General features: G+C 39.1%; 2 protein-coding genes across 4 annotated transcripts; one reads left to right on the forward strand and one right to left on the reverse strand.

Moving 5' to 3' along the window:
• Window positions 1–156: 156 nt before the first annotated feature.
• LOC115627488 (transmembrane protein 68) lies at window positions 157–14106 on the forward strand. 3 transcript variants are annotated; one of them, XM_030523171.1, is made up of 4 exons: window positions 157–1058; window positions 1172–1340; window positions 10857–11523; window positions 13071–14106. In XM_030523171.1, exons 1-4 carry the CDS (start codon window positions 1013–1015, stop codon window positions 13242–13244), a joined length of 1056 nt encoding a protein of 351 aa, XP_030379031.1. In that variant the 5' UTR covers window positions 157–1012; the 3' UTR covers window positions 13245–14106. The 3 variants fall into 3 exon arrangements, with proteins under 3 accessions (XP_030379031.1, XP_030379032.1, XP_030379033.1); XM_030523172.1 differs by having other exon boundaries at window positions 159–1058; window positions 1172–1310; window positions 13071–14105; XM_030523173.1 differs by lacking the exon at window positions 1172–1340 and having other exon boundaries at window positions 160–1058; window positions 13071–14105.
• Window positions 14107–15334: 1228 nt separating this feature from the next.
• On the reverse strand, window positions 15335–18752 carry LOC115627466 (mannosyl-oligosaccharide glucosidase GCS1). The gene is made up of 2 exons (XM_030523138.1): window positions 17010–18752; window positions 15335–16630 (listed from the first exon to the last, which is right to left on the reverse strand). Exons 1-2 carry the CDS (start codon window positions 18640–18642, stop codon window positions 15744–15746), a joined length of 2520 nt encoding a protein of 839 aa, XP_030378998.1. The 5' UTR covers window positions 18643–18752; the 3' UTR covers window positions 15335–15743.
• Between the last annotated feature and the right edge of the window lie 74 nt (window positions 18753–18826).

Here is an 18826-nt window from a genome sequence, read left to right on the forward strand (position 1 = left end):
TTCCAAATTGTAAGTGCTACCAATTGCTAAATACAGAGGCGAACAGCTGTGCAATATTGCTCACCTGTAAACTTTACGCAGCTTGCGTCGCTGTCGCCTCGCTGTTGTTGTTGTGGCTGTGTTGTCGTCGCCCCGTCGTCGTCATAGTATTATTAACATAAAGCAAAGAGCAGCGGGAATAAAAAGCGCAGCGCAAGTTTCGATACAATGTCGTCGCAGACGCGCTCCGGCTTCGTATTCGGCTTTAATTCTCAGTCACAGCTGCGGTCGCGTTCGCCGTTGCCTATAGAACACGCTAATGTGTGCACATTTTTATTAGCGCCTCTCGCACTATAGACGACTATAACGTTCCTGTTGATATACCCAGCCGGAATGTAGTGCATTACACTACCAGATATGAAAAAGATTACAGTGTAGCGGGGTACAGAACATGTTAAATATACATAAATGTCGAATCAAAAACGCGCCACTGCAAGAGATTCAAATAAAATAACGTCGCCTTACAGTTACACGACAGAATCAAAATTTAAGCGCGGTCATGAGCTCCAAATGTTAGAATAAAACATTCAAATGAGTCGCAATCGCCTAATTAAAATCAGCAACAACAATTACTATACTAATAATAAAAATAACAATACCGACTACGCAACTTTTGCGACGACGTAGGGAAGGGCGCACTGGCGAGAGCAACGACCACGAAAACGCCAAAAAGAACCCAATTCCCCAGCAGGTCGCGCAAGCAGCAAGCAAGCGAAAGAAGCAAAAGAAGCACAACAAAGAAAGAAAGTAAAGCTTTAAGTGAAAATTAGGCCAAAATTGGCAGCAGCGTCAACAACGTCAACAGTCTTTGCGACGGCGGTGTCGTCGGTCAATAAGCAGCAACAACAATAGCAACAACAACGGCAACAAACACAGCCACAGTAGCAACAATAGTCAAACTGCGCTCTTGCTATCGTATCTTCCTTAGCTCTATGACCGTTTTGTTTAAACAGCAATATTCAAAACAGAAAAAATGGAGTTTCTGCAGAATCTATTCAGAAGCCCACAGACGATGTTGTGTAAGTATTGCATTCAGAGACATCGGCTATTAGCAACAAGTTGCACTAATTACAAACAACCATAACATCCATTTGCCAAAAAAAAAAAAAAAAAAAAAAAAAAAAAAAAAAAGCATCCTACATTGATTTGGACTATTCACTATGGCTTTATCGCGTCCTAACGCCGTTAATTGTCACATTCCTGTTGCCGCTGGTCTTCGTGGCGCTCATCTATATATCATTTTTGGTGCTTTTCATCTATAAGCTGCACAGGTATGTAATAACATACTTACTATCGAAAAGGTAAGTACATTTACATAGATACATACATACATAGTTATACTATGTATATAGATATGTGCATACCATACATACATATATTAATATATATTATATTTTCTGCAAACTGTTGAACTTACACACATACACCTGTAGAGATATTCCATATACATACATACATACGATATAGATAAGTATGTGTATTTCAGCACTTTTTGTATTTTTGGGCAATGCCTAGCAAAACGCTGATGGCACATTTAAAAAGAGACGCATACATATATAGTACATATGTATGTATGTAGCTACACACATACTATATATGTACATATGTATAAACATACAAACATACAACCATACATACATATGTACAACAAAACGACTTGCGGAAAACACGTGAAAAATATTCAGAAGCATGCAAAATGGATGGCCAATGCACTTTCGTCATTTTGCATTTTTATTTCCCATTTATTTATGTGGCCTGTGCATAACGAAATGAGCAAGCAATTGTCGAAATATCATATCTGCATACTCGTATATAGTACATAGAACTGCATTTTTGTTGTGCTTTGAAAATGAAAATTGAAAACAAAAAATAAGATATTGCGCAAAATTTGTTCAGTTTGTTTCCAAACAAAAGCTCTTGCCACACTAACAGCAACAACGACTGCACTTGAACCTTCATGCTAGGCGGCCGCCTCACACACACACACACACACACATACGCACACACTCTTCGTCACGCTGTCGCCCGGCATTGATCTTCAGCACAACCCATGTGTGTGTGTTTGTGTGTGTAGGTAGTTAACTAAGCTTAAATCGAACGAACTAAGGCACAAGTTAAAGTTGCTTAGCAAGTGATTTCCATTGCGTGTGTGTGTATGTGTGTGTGTGTGTGTGTGTGTGTATTTGGGGGTCTCTCCCACTTTTACTTACGAGTAGCTGCCCATTAGTTGAATTATATATTTATTTCTATGCTAGCTCCACTTAGCTCTCCAAGTTGTGAAATGAAAACAAACCGGTTCCACCAACAGATACTACTTACTATATATGCTAGTATTCTTAACTTTTGAACCTTTACTAGAGGGTGCTGGAACAGCATCAACATGCAAAATGCAACCAGCTCTAAAAGTCTCTGAAAGCGGCCCAACTTGAAATTTTTCGTGTAAGCGGGTCAATGGGTTTTGGATTTATTTGAAAGATTGTTCACACATAATGTATACAAGATCCTAATATGGAGACGCCAAGAATATTCAAATCAATACTTTTAAAAAAATTTTTTTTTTTAAATCGTGATTATATGTCATTTGATTCAATACCAATTGAAATATCTCTCGAAATCATTTCCAAAATCGAAAACTCAAGCACAATTTTTCTCTATGATATTCATGCTGTTTATAAACTTTGGAGCTCTACATTAAGGTTTGAGGTTCTTATCATCTATTATCCCATCATCTGTAATTAGAAGTTGTGCGACTATATGTTAATTCCGTATTAATTCCAAAATGAAACAAATTCATAATTATACCCTGTACCCATAGGGAAAGGCGTATATTAGTTTTGTGCGAATTTATGTAACATACAGAAGGACGCTTAGCAGACCCCACAAAGTATAAATATTTTTGATGAGCATGACAAGACGAGTCGAAATAGCCATGTCCGGCGCTCTGTCTATAAGTATATATTCCTGATAAGTGCGACCAAAGGCGTACGCAGGGGGCAGAAGGAGCCATTAGCCTCCCTAAAAAAATTTCGCAATATGAAGTCGACCACACATTCATTATTGTGGCGCACTTATCCACTTTAAAATGGAACTGAGCTGGATTTGTTGAAAAGTTGGACCATAGTTGACTCTGTACTGCAATTGGTCCATTCTTGTGTACCTTTGAAGAGAATATTTTATTAAAATAAAAAATCAGTCGATACGAAGCGGTATTGTTTCTCTTAAAGTATTCATCAGATGTTTGGTAATAAAGTTTTGTTTACATTTCTACGTTTAGCCTACGAGATGTTAAAAAAAAGTTTATAGTTAAGAGCATCTCATTCGTATAATATTGGAAATCGTAATCCCCCCTATTTCATTTCAACACTAACTTGAAAGAGAATTGGCAAATTGCGCTTCAGAAGACTGACTGTGAATTCCTCCCAATCAAGTACATTTTCTTGTCTAGTTAGTTGTGTAGTGTATTATCATAAGGCTATACTATAAATAATCGATGGAGCTTAGAATTGTCAACTGTTCGTCTCCACTTATAAACAGGCATATAAATTCTCTGTATTATAGTGACAAACAATTTAAAATTCTCTTTAAAAGTTGATTTGAAAACCATCTTACACAAAATTGTGATGAAACCAAGATGTTTTCTATTCTACCTCTAAAGGGTAGTATGATGAAGCACGAATAAGAAGAAGACACATTTCGCAACTGCAATCTACAAGTACTTGTAATTAAAGTCTCGTTAAAGCAAAGTCTAAGACGATAATGAACGTGAATGTATAATTTATCGATTCCTACTCGGAACAACAAAACAATGCTCTTTTTTCTATTGCTGAGAACATCTAGATTTTGCCGGCTTGCTAAATTGATGCCACAAATATAAACAAAGTGGGTTTTCGAGCATTGTAGGTGTCATAGCTCGTATCATACAGTTGGGCTTCTGTACCGCAAAGGGTATTCCTTGGTCTTGACTCTAGCAGACTCTCGTGTCTTTCTTTAGTATCGATCCAGTGCGTCATTGGGAGCTTTGTGAAAGCAGAGGCCCGATAAGCAGCACCACAAAACGAAACACGCCATTCACGCCTTATGTGCTTGATGTTATTACTAATAATATTAGTATGTAGTAGTACCTCTGTACTCGCACAATTCTCACTCACACTACTTGTTGCTGTTTGGTGCTCACTAGATAACAAATAATGCTCTCTGGCTTCGGCCATTCGCACAATACTTGTAATACTTAGCAATAGAGATCTAACAACAACGTAATTTCTCTGATCGTAAATGTAATCACAAGAATTACACATTCCTATATAACAGAGTCGCATCAAAAAGTGGTTATGTAGGCCGCGTAAAAATGAAAACACGATAACAATAATAACAAAAGTAATATGAAATGCAATCCTAAGCGCTCTACTTATTTCTTTATGTCAGCGAAATGACTAATATTTTTAATTATTTTCCCAACTCGGGCAGTTTTATTGCGAAATAGACGAGACCCATCGATAATATTTTCATAAAAACATTACTTCTTGAAATAAACGCTTACTCTAAAGGTTTAGCGGAAAAGTTCACGATTTATTCATGGGCCTAGGGCCTAACATATAACAAAGAAATGTGCAGATATTTTTAAAAAGAGCCCAACTTTTATATACCCTATAGCCACTCTTCTAAATTGTATAGATATGCATCGTATTGTATAGATGTGTATAGATAGGATCGATCCTATGACAGGTATTCAAAATAATCCATATATATATGAAAAATCTGAATCTTTCAGCCAATCTATTTCCAACTTAGTTTGTATAATCTCAGGAAAAATACAAAGAAAACTGCATACTTTATGAAATTTTTGAATTATGGGAGTTTACTTGTAAGGCTATGTACGTCTTGTTATGTGTATGTATATCGATATATATAATGTTATATATAATGTACATCTATTGTTGTAACGACCTCCGCCTATGCGTGAAGTGAATGCTGGGAACGGTGATTTCGATTCTTCTCTTGTATGCTCTCTATATTGTAGTATTTTGTAACTTCGCCTATTAGACAATAGACGGCGTTAATTTTACAAATATTCTCATACTTCTAACTGTACGGACTCTGCAGGAATACTCCATGTCTATATACGCCACTAAGAGTTTACTCGACTGGGCCAAAACTACCTTGTCTACCCCTAATATATCTACTTATGTCCTAACTGCTGCGTTTTTCTTAGCGCTATTTTCTCCCCTTTACGTCTTCGGAAACTTGAAATGATTATCAGTTTCTAAGTTGTGAAGTAAGTCTTACATACCGTAAGAAAAAATCGGATCTATATATATAATTATCTACTGTTGTTTAATTTAATTTAATTTTATTCAATTTGGTCAATTCTAAGAAAAGTTATTAGCGAAACAAATTCTCACCAGTACAACCCCCACAAACTGCAGCAACAAGTTCGCTCTTCTTCTTCCTCTTTTTTTGCTGCTGCTATGGGCGTATATAACTCAGTGACGGAAGTTTACCTGAGTACAGGGTATTACACTGTCGGTCTTGCTCGACTGTAGCGTTCTCTCTTGTTAATTTCTATAATTATTGTAAGCATATGTACAGAGTATTTCAAAGTCGGCCCACCCACTTTAGCTTTTTTACTTGTCATTACATAATTTTAGTGCGAATGTACGTAAGGAGGCGTGGCAAACCCCCAAAGCATGGTACAGCATGACGAGTCGCATATCCGTCCGTCTGTATGAACGCAAAGATCTTGGAAACTATAAGAGTTTCAATATTTCGCTAAGCTCTAAGCAGCTCAAGTTTTTCTTTTATATGACACCCCCCGCTAATAGTGAATTTTCTATAATAATTCCCGTAATTTTCGGAATTTAGTACTATGTGTCCTCATGCCAGTTTTTAGCGTGCTAAGTCATTTATAAACGAAATTACAGTCATGAAATGTTGAAAAATCATCGATAGAAATTGCATGATTACTGAATAGTTTTCTGTTTATTGATGTTTTCTTTAGTTTATTTGTGTATCAATTGTTTTACTTTCGACCTGTTCATTTGGCTGTCTTATAAAAAACCCCACCCAATGCCATGAGCAGGAAGCACGCTTAACTGAGTAATAATTACCAGAACGCACACGTTCTAACGCGGGGGCCTGTCCAGCAATTCCCTTGCATGTTTTGGCAAAAGTCACGGCTTACTATGCTAAATAATAAATTGATACTTTGATATGATAGTTTGCGGCTTTAAACTATATACTTTACGAAAACGTTGCCTTAACTCGATAAATCGAAACGCACAGAACGTCAAAGTTGTGCCAGCTCGACCCTTTTCCTCGCCCCAGCCAATCAAGTACAATAAGCTTTATGGTAGCAATAATTCATATGAAAGCAATACTATATGATATAATTGACCGATTTAGATAAAACTACAAATTATTTTGAGGCACAATACAATCTTATGATTACTAGAAGTCCCCGCTAACACAAACTCGGTCTTACAAGATTTTTAATTTGCTCATCTTTCTTACGCTATTAAAGTTGAAAATTATTTTAAAAAATTTGAGTTATCCAAGTGTCCACTTAATAAACAAGAGAGAACGCTACAGTCGAGCAAGCCCGACAGTAAAATAGCCTGTACTCTCCACAAAAAGGAAAATTAAAAAAAAAAATTAAATTATTAAAAAAAAATTGAATTAATTATTTACAAGACATGTTTATGTACAATTTTAACAGCATACATTTACATCGTCGTGTCTATGCGTGTTTATATGCGTGTATGTATGCAGCACAGAGTTGAACCAAAGCAGCAACAACAACTACAGCTGCGGGCAGCGCTGCGGGCAGAGCTCCAGGCAGCGCATGGCCAGCGATTTTATTTATGGCTATAACTTTCTTCAGAATTGACCTATCATGATGAAATTCGGCACACGGACACATTAGTACTAACTGGATGTACCTACCAAAATTGATTTCAAAATTACGGAAGTTATAAGAAAACACGAATTGCGTGGGAGTGGGGGGGGTGTATCAGAATAAAAAAACAAACTTGACCTGCCTAGGGCTCAGGGGAACCTGGATACCAAGTTTGGTCATTCTAGCTCTTTTACCTTCTGAGATCCTTGCGCTCATACAGACGGACAGACGGTAATGGCTATATCGACTCGGCTTGTCACGCAAAGGAAACTAAACCTATAAATACCTTAGCAGTTGAAAAACTTTAAGAAAGGTCTTGTCCACATTATATTCCGCACTACCGGGCCAAATCGTTAGTGCAGGATTCTATCTTAAAACCGTTTCAAGCGTTTGTCGTATTCGTCGGTAATATCGCGCGGGAGGAAATTGGGGTTTAGCAAACGACTTTTAGCGACTCCTGAAGTTCACCCGTGCAAATCACTGTAGAGAATTTGAAAGGGACTATTTTAATTTTAAATTTATTTATTTTTTTTTTTTATATAAAAACTGTTCGCAATCCAATAAAAGGCTCCTAACAATGTTGGGCGCTCGTAATCAGATTATAAATATCTTAAATAACTGCAGCTTAGTTTCATAAAATTTAATAACTGTCCAATCAATGACAGATATTAAATAAAGATTTAAGAGATAAAAAGAAAACTATAAAAGTATTCCCGCACTTATTGACTTTTTGAGTAGAGGTTTTGGTTGCCTAGCCAGGGACGTGTTTTATAAATATTTTACGCTCTAACTACAAATTTGTGAACACAATGAATAATAGTTGTAGTAAAGCTATCAAAGCCCTCAATTAATAAATAGAGAAATATTTCGCTAGCTTTCAAATCAATTCGCCAAACTCTTGTCTTCATCCAACCTATAACACAAACGCATTTTGGAAGTATTATTCATGCAAGGTGTCATTTCCAAAAAACTATTTTCCTGATTTCGATTTATAGTCTATCGTAAAACTTGTTCATTAATGATCATTCCAGTTGTTGCTTTTATTATGCACACAATCTTGTTAGTGCATAGCGTATGCTGATAACATCTGGGGTAATGGACAGTTGAAGTAACGTAGATTGTCCAATTGTAATGCTTTTCGCACTTATCAATTCGGCAATAAATAATGGCTGCTAAGCCGAGTAATTAACTAATTCCGCTGCAGGAATGTCTGTTCGGCATGCACCTAAAACAAGATAGAACTTAACGGCCGACCAAGCCCAATAGGGAAATACGCTATACCCATAAAATAAACTTCCCCCATTGTGTTTTATCGATTTATCAACCGATTTCGATTTTCACTTTACCGGAATTTTCATGGAAAACACGACGACGAACTTTGAGTGGAATATGTCCGTATGTAGCTTTAACTATATCCCAAAATTTGAAGTCCTTGCAAGTTTCTAAGAATTGAATATTAGCTTAGGTTTAATGCAGGGTTCGCCAAAACTGCTCATATCCATGAGCAACTCGTGAGCAAAAAAGGGTGAGCTAATTGGGAAATGAGCTGCTCATGCTCATGAATAGAATATGAGCAGCAGTTTGTGCAGAATATGCGTGGGTTTCATTCCCTTTCAGCTTGAGCCAGCGGATTTTTGCCCACGCTTGCACACTTGCTCACATTTCTCAGTGCTGAGTGTTCCTATTCTGCTCATGAGCATGATCACAAAATCAAATCATAATCAATAATAAAAAAGTAAAATTAACTATTGTTGCCTGGGAATAAAGAAAGTCTACAGACTAAGATTGATTCGAAATCCAGGCGTTCATACAAGGTGTGTTCCAAAGTAAACAGGACTTTAAAAAAAACAAGAGAGAACGCTACAGTCGAGCAAGCCCGACAGTGTAATACCCTGTACCCAGGTAAACTTCCGTCACTGAGTTATATGAGCCCATAGCAGCAGCAAAAAGAGGAAATTCCAAAAAATAAAATAAACTCGTCCTTTCTCGGACCTAGGAGAATGGATACCAACTTTGGTTATTCCAGCTTTTATAGTTTCTGAGATCCTTGCGTTCATCCAGACGGACGGACGGACGGACGGACAGACGGGCGGACATGTCTAGATCGATTTCTCTCGTCATGCTGATTCATAATATATATACTTTATGGGGTCGGAGATGCTTCCTTCTGCATGTTACATACTTTGCACAAACCTAATATACCCTTTTTACCCTACGGGTACAGGGTATAAAAAACAGATCAAATGGTTTTTTTTTATTTATTTATTCCAAATTTATTTTATTCCAAATAGCAGAAGGAGATTCTGCTTCAATACAGCTTTTTGCACGATCCAAAAGCATGTCGATTTGTCAGTCAATTTGTGCGGAACAAACCGTGTACACACCTTTCGTAAGACCAAATGTTCGGTCAAAATGCGATAAATCGATGTTTTGGAGATGTTCAATTACATTTCCAGCAATGATTTCGGCTGATTTTTGATGAATTCCCGCACAGTTTCGATGGAATTTTCGGTGATCACGAATTCTGATTGGCCCACATGTTGATCGTCATTTATGTCCTCACGACCTCGTTGAAAGCGTTGAGACCACTCGTGCACTCTGTTACGGGATAGGCAATCATCGCCATAAACTTTTACCATCAATAAAAACGTTTCGGTAAAAGTTTTACTAATTTTAAAACAAAATTTAATATTGGCTCTTTGTTCGAAGCTCATTTTCGCACCGATAACACAAACATACTGACGCTTAAAACGCAATAACTTCACTTCCAATCGATGAAATGAAATTCTCACTGGACAATCGATAAAGATAGCAGATTCTAACGCACCAGTCGACATATAGATAGCGCCACCAGGGGGCGCTAGATTCAAAAAGTCCTGTTTACTTTGGAACGCACATTGTATATGCATCGATCTCGATCTGCTTAGGAATATATATATATATACTTTAGTCAGTAGAGTAGTAGTCGCACAGCTACGCTCTTAAATTAAATACACTTAGGGATTTAGCTACCAATTTCAAAATACAACTCGTTATAATAGCAGATCTTAACTAATTAAATGAATCGCTTCCTTCGTTGCTACGTTATAACAATCCGGAAGGCGGAAGGATCTGACAAAAAACACTCCGCTCAGAATCTGAAAAATGTATGTCTTCAACCCGTGGTCGAGCGATTTCGGAAGATTTTACACTTGTCTGCGGCCCTATTTACATTTGCAGATCTACATATCTATCCAAGTGTCTCTTTATTCATTCATAATGAATCCCAAATTCGTTTGGGATTACATAATTTTGATAGCCGGCTCCAGGAACTTTTTAAGCCCTGTTCTTGATCAGGATGACAAGATGAATCGATATAGCCCAGTATAGTATACAGACTATAAACGAAAGTATCCCAGAAAGTACAAGCTTGGTATTCAGGTTCAAGTTTTTTCATTGAATATTCGAGGAATTACGGAAGTTATAAAAAATAGCGGGGCAGTGGAGAAATGCATCAGAAAAAAAACTTGTCATTTTATCGGCCTAGGATAATCTGTATACCAAGTTTGATTATTCTAGCTCTTATACTTTCCGAGATCCCTGCGGGCAGACGAGTGGACAGACAGTGCCCTTTGGGTACAGGGTATATGAATAACCTCTTTATTATTTGCCTGTTAATAAGCTGATCAGTTTTATTTAACAACCCAACTGTCTCAATTATTAAAGCATAATAATTGTATACTCTAACATAAGTCCATAGTTTTAAATAAAATGCGAAAGCATGGCTTAGTTAAGATTAATAAGTTTTCCAAGCTAATAGCATTCTAGCTCTTGCAAATGGTTTTGAAATTGTTTCACATTACAATTAAACATAATATAAATACAATTATATATCACACTTATTCATAATAATCGAACTGTTATTGTATTAATTGTTCCTTTTCAGAAGTGTCATAATGCGTGCCGTACAGGCGGATGGAAATTTTTGGGATGTTGGGCGGAAAATTGTTGCCGCCATTTGGGATGCCCATGCGCGAATCTATCACGGCTATGAGGTGATCGGCCTCGAGAATATACCCCAGGAAGGTCCGGCATTGATTGTCTATTATCATGGTGCCATACCCATAGACATGTATTATCTGAACTCGCGCATGTTGCTGCAACGCGAACGCCTAATCTATACAATTGGCGATCGTTTCCTGTTCAAGTTGCCTGGCTGGGGCACCATCTCGGAGGCATTCCATGTTAGTCCCGGAACTGTGCAGTCGTGCGTGAGCATATTGCGTGACGGCAACTTGTTGGCCATTTCACCGGGCGGCGTGTATGAGGCACAATTCGGCGATCACTATTACGAGCTGCTCTGGCGAAATCGTGTCGGATTTGCGAAGGTCGCTTTGGAGGCAAAGGTGCCCATAATACCTTGCTTTACCCAAAATTTGCGTGAGGGCTTCCGACAAGTCGGCATTTTCCGGACGTTCTTTATGCGGCTATACAACAAAGTGCGAATACCCGTATATCCGATTTATGGAGGATTTCCTGTAAAGTTTCGCACATATCTGGGCAAACCCATACCGTACGATGAGAAGCTGACGCCGCAAGACCTTCAGATTAAGGTGAGTCATAGTTAGAAGGAAAGAGTTGTGCGCTGCGTGCATCCGAGTTTCCCAGATAAGACAGACAGTTAGCTAAGAAACATAAAGGGGCAGGTCGCTGCCAACAATTTTAAGAAAGAAATTTAGAAACACAACTATAAGTAGGAAGAAAACGGGTGGAAAATCTCCTAAAAATGACTAGAAACCTCGCTAGAAAACTCGTTATAAATAGCAAGAGAGTCCACTACAAAAAAGCTAGAAACCCCACTTTAAATGGTTAGAAACCCAGCTAAAAATGAAATTGGTTAGTATCCGCAAGAAAATGGCTAGAAAATCCACTAAAAAATGGAACACCAGCTAGAAATAGTTATAAAACCCGTTAAAAAATAGATAGAATACACGCCTTCACCGTTAGTTGCCGATCCAGCTTTCAAGAGCTTCCGAAAACTCAGTTCTTTTTCGCATTAAAAATACTCCTGGAATCCAACGAAAGAAACGGCGACTCTACTAGGTACATCCTGAACGGACCATTCGATTCGTCATGCTTGAATATGCCTAATAAGTGCATGTATTTTTATATTTCTCCCTGAACTATACGTAAATGATGTATGTACAGGGTGCGCCATCTTTTATGTCGGTATGTAAATATTGAATAACTTTGTCATTAGTGAACCGATTGACTTGAGTAGACCACTGTTGAAAAATTAGTCTGAAGAAATTGTACAGAACCAAATTAAATAAAGATATCTCATACTTGAAAATCGGTTGTTTATTTTCAAAGATATTCAATGTTTACATACCGACATAAAAGATGGCGCACCCAGTATGTATGTATGCATAGTTTTTGTATGTCCTTCGATGTTAGGTGTAAGGATATCTTGTATCCCAATCGAAATCCACAAAATGGTCCTGGATGACCGCCGATTGAAAGTACTCGTAAAGTGCTTAACATCGCCTATTGATTGACAGTTTTAAGATGATGAGGATACTATTTCAATCCATTTTTTGGCGAAGATTCACAATAATGAATCTCTCGGTTTAGAAGCATGGATGAAACATGGGTCCATCACTTCACACCAGAGACAAAGGGAATAAAACAATGAGCTACATGGGCTAATTTTTATTGAATTTCTTCCTTCTTTGGGAAAAAACAATCAATGGTGAACACGACCATTTTTATAGGCGTGACAGACCCCACAAAGTATAAAGTATATATTCTTGATCAGCATGGCACGACGAGTCGATCTAGCCCTGCCTGTCCGTCTGTATGAACACCTGGATCTCAGAGACTATACGAGATAGCGGCACCAAATTTTGCACAAAGATGCCTTAGGTGTTTCTGCTATAAGAGTTGGTTTTATTTTTTGATTCCCCCCCCCCCACTTTCCCCTATGGGGGATTTCCCGATTTTTCATTCGTATAATCGCCTATATCTCAGAGACTATAAGACCTAGGGGCACCAAATTTTAGTCCCAGATGCCTTTTGTGAATTCGCAGGAAATGTGTTTTTCAGAATTCTATAAATTTATTTCTATTGCTATAAAACTGTTATCCCTTTTCTATTAAAGGTGGCGACGGCGATTGAGGAGCTCATCAATAAGCATCAGCGCTTGCCGGGCAGCATTCTACTGGCACTCTTAGACCGGATACCAGCATTCAGACAGAGTAGCAGCAGTGGCAGTGGCAAGGACATCAACAACAGTAATGGACACAGCGAAAACAGCAATGCGAAGGACGATTAATGTCGAAAGCCGCCAAACTCTCTAATGCTGTGTTAATAAATTTAAAGTGCTTTTCAAAACAAAACAATTGTCCGTACGCCTGGCCCACCACAGACATACTATACATACTACACACATACATATGTGAGTACATACACACACATGTATGTATCCAATATAGTATGTATGTGTGTGTGTATTTTGTCAATTCACGGACCAAACTACTGCTGATTCAGTCGATGCCTGCCTTTAATACAGAACCTTCCAAAAAGAAAGACCTACTTAAATCAAATTCGCCCGTATACTATATTCTCTATTTTATGTAAATGATATGAATGTGTATGTATATCGTCTTGTCTTCTTAAGTGCAATATATTATAAAAATGTACCCAACTATCTCTCACCTCCGATTGATAAGCAAGCATCGTCGTCGCATTGGCCGCCTTCTTAAAATGCATCTTAAGATATTCGTTCTGTTAGCCCTAAGTTGAATGCCGAACAAATTCAATTGAAGTAACTAGTAACTCATTCAATCAATTTTTTTTATATATACATATACATATGATATACAATTAGTGTGTAATGAAAATGAAATGTAGTAGTTATTTTTTTACTTGGACAATATATCTCCGGTACTCCATTGCTGTAAATGTGCTCGCTTCTCCGCAACAGACTCGCAATTATGTACAATGTATTTGGTATAAAGAACCGAGACCTTGTGTATGTATATACTTATAAGTAGATTAGATATATATTAAAATTATGCATAAACATATACACATACATATATGTATGTGTAGAAACATTGTATGACTTTGTAGCCCTAGAGCATACAAAAGTCATGACAAGAGAGGGGAAAAGTTTAGCAATAAATCGGTTAACATTGATTATAAATTAAAATAATGTTGAACAAAACAAAAGAAGTTAATTGTGTTCTTATTGTTTTTTTGGGATATACGAAGAATTTAAAAAATATCAATTTACAGCCATAAACGAATAAAAAAGCCTGAATATGATGAGTTTATGGAGTACTAGCCGTGAATAGTGTGTGATCTGTAATCAGCTTTTAACCTTAAAAAAAGATTTTCATTTCGATTCTGTTATTCATCATGTAGATCCTAAGGCTTGACATCCGGTTTCTTAAGAGTGAGTATAGTAGAGATATTAACATGTCCCGAATTATAATATTACACTCCATAAATAAATTGAAAACACTTGTGAGAAATTTCCTTCCAATCTAAATAGAATGGTTCAGGACAATGTCATTCTCTTCATTATTGAACTTTCGCACAGTTTTTTAAAGATTTCTAAGAAATTTTCTATTTGATCTATACTGAAGTACAGATATAACCAGATTCCAAATTATAATAATACACTTCATAAATAAATTGAAAACACTTTTCCAAAGGGAAAGAGGTAGAAAGCTGATATTGGAATTCAATTTCAAAGTGTGTAGCGACAAGAAGTGGTATCGTAAAATTCGAGCTCCACAAGGGAGAAACGGGTTCCAAAGTTTGTATGATATATATCTCAGTTTCTCCACCGATCGACTTTGAACATGGTTTTTATAATCTACGAAAAAATACAAACTAAACTGCGTCGGTTTTTAAACATTTTTATTGCAGCCTGAATTTTTGGGACTTTCACGTCGAAAAATTGGAACACGAAATGGCCAAAATGTTAGAAGCTAGAAAGCTGAAATTCGAACTCAAGTATCCTTTCACAGTGTATTGGAAAATTCGAACTCCAAAAGGGGGAAACGGACTCCAAATTTTGTACGAAATATGTGCAATTTTCCATCGATCGACTTCAAACTAGGTTTTTATAATCTATGAAAGAATACAAACTAAACTGCGTACTCTGTTCTTAAGTATTTTTCCTGGATTTTTGGGATTTCCCGTTGAAAATTTGAAAGAGCGCACAGCCCACACATTAAGAGCTAGGAAGCTGGAATTTCGGCTCAAGTTGTCTTGTATTATACGGTCAGATGTGATTTGGTTAAAAGTGCATTGAGAAACTAGTCCATGCAATCCATGCCTATTTCCTGTTCTACAACCATTGGTGAAGGACACGTGAGTAGGTCGAGCCATCCAATCAAGACAGTGCTTTAATTCTAATTTTAAAATTCGTCTATTAACGCTAGAATTTATTTCGTTCTTTGTTCAATTTGTACAGTTTGGCGAACGAGCTAGAGCCCATTCTCTTAGGTTGCTTTCGTTATGTTTGTTGACAGGAATCGCTACTAAAAACATTAACATAGACACAGTTATTTAAATATTATTAGCATGTAGCTCTACATCTACAGTAAAGGTACATATATGTATATCTATGCAGATCATTGACAATTGTTGTTTGTTAGCTTATGTTGTTTATGTTGTTCTTGTTGCTGGTGCTAAAATGCAGTCATAAACACAAGCTCCGGAACAAAGTGAGAATTTGTTTGTGTGGGTTTATCACAAGAACTCATAGCAGCTTAAAGAATGCAGTTGGCAATGAGAGACGATAGTTGAGGACGAGTCCTTAGTACTGTTCAGCCATGAGCAGGACAACTAGGGCACTCCAGCCGGTGAAAGGATTACAGCCCTTGCCCTCGCCTGTCGTATCATCGTACTGCTCCCAAATATAGCCTGTGCGCTGATATTGCTTGAATATATTTCGCACTAGGTTCTCGCGCAGTTCGCCGTACAGTTCTCGCGCCTGCGCCGCATTGGGACCCTCAATTTTTCCATAATGGCGCAAAGCCTTCACCGCCAAGTAATTAATATTTATCCAGATGGGGCCGCGCCAATACGGAGGATCGTGTTCCGTATTGCGTTTCATATACAGCGGCGAGTGCTTGGACAACGAACGAAGTCCGTAATTGGTCCAGAGCAGTTCAGGGTCGCGCATATCGCGCAACATCTTCGTCAGGTAGGGGGAATCGTGTTCCAATTGTTCCAGAAGAAGTGGGAACAGATTTACGTAGCCAAAGGTAGTGCCGACAAATTTGTAATCCGGCTGCTTGAGCGTAAAGCGTTGCTTCTCTGGCTGCGGCGGCGGAATGCGGCTGTGTGCGCTCTTCTGGGTCACCGGAGGTACCTTCAAAACGACCGAATCCGTATGAAGACCCCAGTCTGCATAGCGTTCGGTGTACGGATCCAAATGCATGCGATTGAGCAACGTGTTGTCTGTCAGATACGAGGCCGTCTCATAGTACTTTACGTCGTCTTTGCCCAGCAGGGTCGATAGCTCTGCCATTACGCTGGCGGCGAGTGCAATCCAGCAACGCAGATCCACGTGTCGTTCCCGATCTGTCGGATGCGAAGCACGTGGAAAGTCATCGAGGCCGGAGGACAGGCTCTTCGGATTCAATTCGCGTAACGTGGTAGCATTACGTCCACGCCATAGGTAGGTGCCCAGCACATCACCTGAAACAGAGTGTGAGCGAATGAGATGAAAAGAGAACGATGTTCGATGCCAAAAGGCTAAAAAGAGATAGTGCATCGGTCTTTTGTGGGGCTAACATAACTGCAGGATAAAAGAATATAAGCCATTCCTAATTCCTGAACATTCCTAATCGGATATTTAAAGATCTTTGTTATTTCAACCTGCACCTTAAGAAAAACAAGCTTGAAATATCGGAACAGAAAACTGCGGAATGGGTAAAGATTTCTACAATTAGGCGGCACAACAATGCACAATTATGGAGAGCCAAACACATATCGGACCAACATACACATACCATCTGTAGGAGTTTTAATATTACTCCCTTGCAAGTCACTTATTTACAAGTAGAATGTGATTTACCTCGTTGGGTGGTATTGAACCATGAGAACCAGGCCTGCAGTCGTGGATAGAGTCGCTCCAGAGTGGCAAGGCGTCCCTTTACCGCAAGCTGTTGCCTATGCTGGGTTAGTAGCTTCCGCAGTGTAAGGAAAAATGTGGGTGGATTGGCATTTGTGTTGCGTTGAGTGACAAACTCCTCAGGCACCTTGGCTAGTGCCTCAACGCCTAGGATTTGTTCGCGTGGTATCCAGCCCTCTACATTGAGTAAATCAAACCAATGGCAAATAATGTCCAGCTCAATGTCTAGGTCCCAAGAAGATATAAGGAGTCCATGGAAACCTTCGTCCCAGAGGAAGCCGCGAGGAAAGAAGGAGCGTGATGGCACTGATGTATAGAGCGGTGCTTTCCAATAGGGCACGGGATTTTTTGTATGCACAGATTGCACACGACTTGCTCCATAAAAATAACCAATCCCTCCAATCATATTGCTAAAAGCGGACTTTGCAAATCGTATTTCCTCGAGCGAATAGCCTTTGGCGCGCAATTGAAATGCTTTCTCAAAGCGTTGATCAAACTCCTGAAGCTTGGCCTGTAACGATTCGGTATATTCGCGTGCTGTTGGCGGTTTGGGTATTGAATCACCCAAGGCAAATCCCGATGTCGATTGGTATGTTATATCCAGTGTAAAATCCACCTCGGCTGTTATTTGTATGGCGATGAAGTTCGGTTCGTGGCCCTTTGTGGGGATACCATTCTGTGAAATAATCTCGCCGGGCAATCCAATAAAGCGATTACCCCGCTTATCGGCGAACGCACGAAAGTGCGCGAAAACCGTCTCCTTTAACTTACTGAGGGATGGCGCTACGGTGCTCAAGTAGGATTTATGCAGTATCTTGCCCTTGACGGCATGGAAACGGACCTGGAACTCGCCCAATCCTTGCGTCTCACCATAAACACCTGGCTCCGGGCTCTTCTCATCCGAAACGTACTTGATGTGGCCATTGGTGCGCTCATCTAATGCCACATACCAGATTAACGAGATGCTGCGATCCCAAGCACGCGTTGTATTTTTTACGGAGATGCGCGCCGTCCAATCGCCACCGAACTGCTTGCCTCCCGGATACTTGACGAACGACGTCTTTAGTACGAAGGGCAGATCTTGTATCTCCTGCACACCAAACGAACGTCCATCATGATGCGTCCAGCCGTACCCATCTAACTTATCACCCTGCTCACACCAATGGCGTATGCCATGGCCGCCGTGGCCCAAATTGCTGGGCGTGTACCACATCAGCCCCATGACTAAGGAATGTGGATCGCGTGTCTTCATGCCAAAGTACGTTAGCGGTCGATAGGAGCCCCAATACCGTTCCGGATCATCGAGACCGGTGCGCAGCACCATTTTCTGATTATCGAACGGCGTATTCACCCGCGTTTCCAAATAGCCAAGGTAGCCAAAATACGAGGCAATTGCCAAACACACACAACCAATCAATGTTTTCCATTTATCCAGCATCAGTTTTGAGGATAAATTAAAGCTGGTCCGCTTTTGTTTTGCGGTCGCTTGTGCTGCGGCTTGCGCGGCGGCAGCAGCTGCAGCGGCTTTGGCCGTTTTTGGCGTGTTATTGCTAGCGTTGTTCGTGGAGCGCGCCATGTTTCTTCGTATGTTTTTGATTCGGCCTGCAGCTCCCTTGGAAGGTTCCACGTTACTTATTTTCTAGTTATCTTCATTTATTTTCTAAAGTACACGCCACCGAACTTGCTGCTCTGCCATATCTTTACTCTATAGATGGCGCCAGCTGAAAAGTGCTACCAAATTTGCTAAAAATTCTGCACGA

The sequence above is a fragment of the Scaptodrosophila lebanonensis genome, unplaced genomic scaffold (assembly GCF_003285725.1).
Source record: "Scaptodrosophila lebanonensis strain 11010-0011.00,11010-0021.00 unplaced genomic scaffold, SlebRS2 tig00000096-arrow-pilon, whole genome shotgun sequence".
Classification (NCBI taxonomy): Eukaryota; Metazoa; Arthropoda; class Insecta; order Diptera; family Drosophilidae; genus Scaptodrosophila; species Scaptodrosophila lebanonensis.

Bases quoted from the DNA above. Each gene is read 5' to 3' on its own strand.
- LOC115627488 (XM_030523171.1), top strand. From the start codon at position 1,013: ATGGAGTTTCTGCAGAATCTATTCAGAAGCCCACAGACGATGTTGT. The intron at 1,059-1,171 runs GTAAGTATTGCA...AAAAAAAAAAAG, and splicing joins AAGCCCACAGACGATGTTGT to CATCCTACATTGATTTGGAC. The intron at 11,524-13,070 runs GTGAGTCATAGT...TTTCTATTAAAG, and splicing joins CGCAAGACCTTCAGATTAAG to GTGGCGACGGCGATTGAGGA.
- LOC115627466 (XM_030523138.1), bottom strand. From the start codon at position 18,642: ATGGCGCGCTCCACGAACAACGCTAGCAATAACACGCCAAAAACGGCC. The intron at 16,631-17,009 runs GTAAATCACATT...ACTCTGTTTCAG, and splicing joins GTTCAATACCACCCAACGAG to GTGATGTGCTGGGCACCTAC.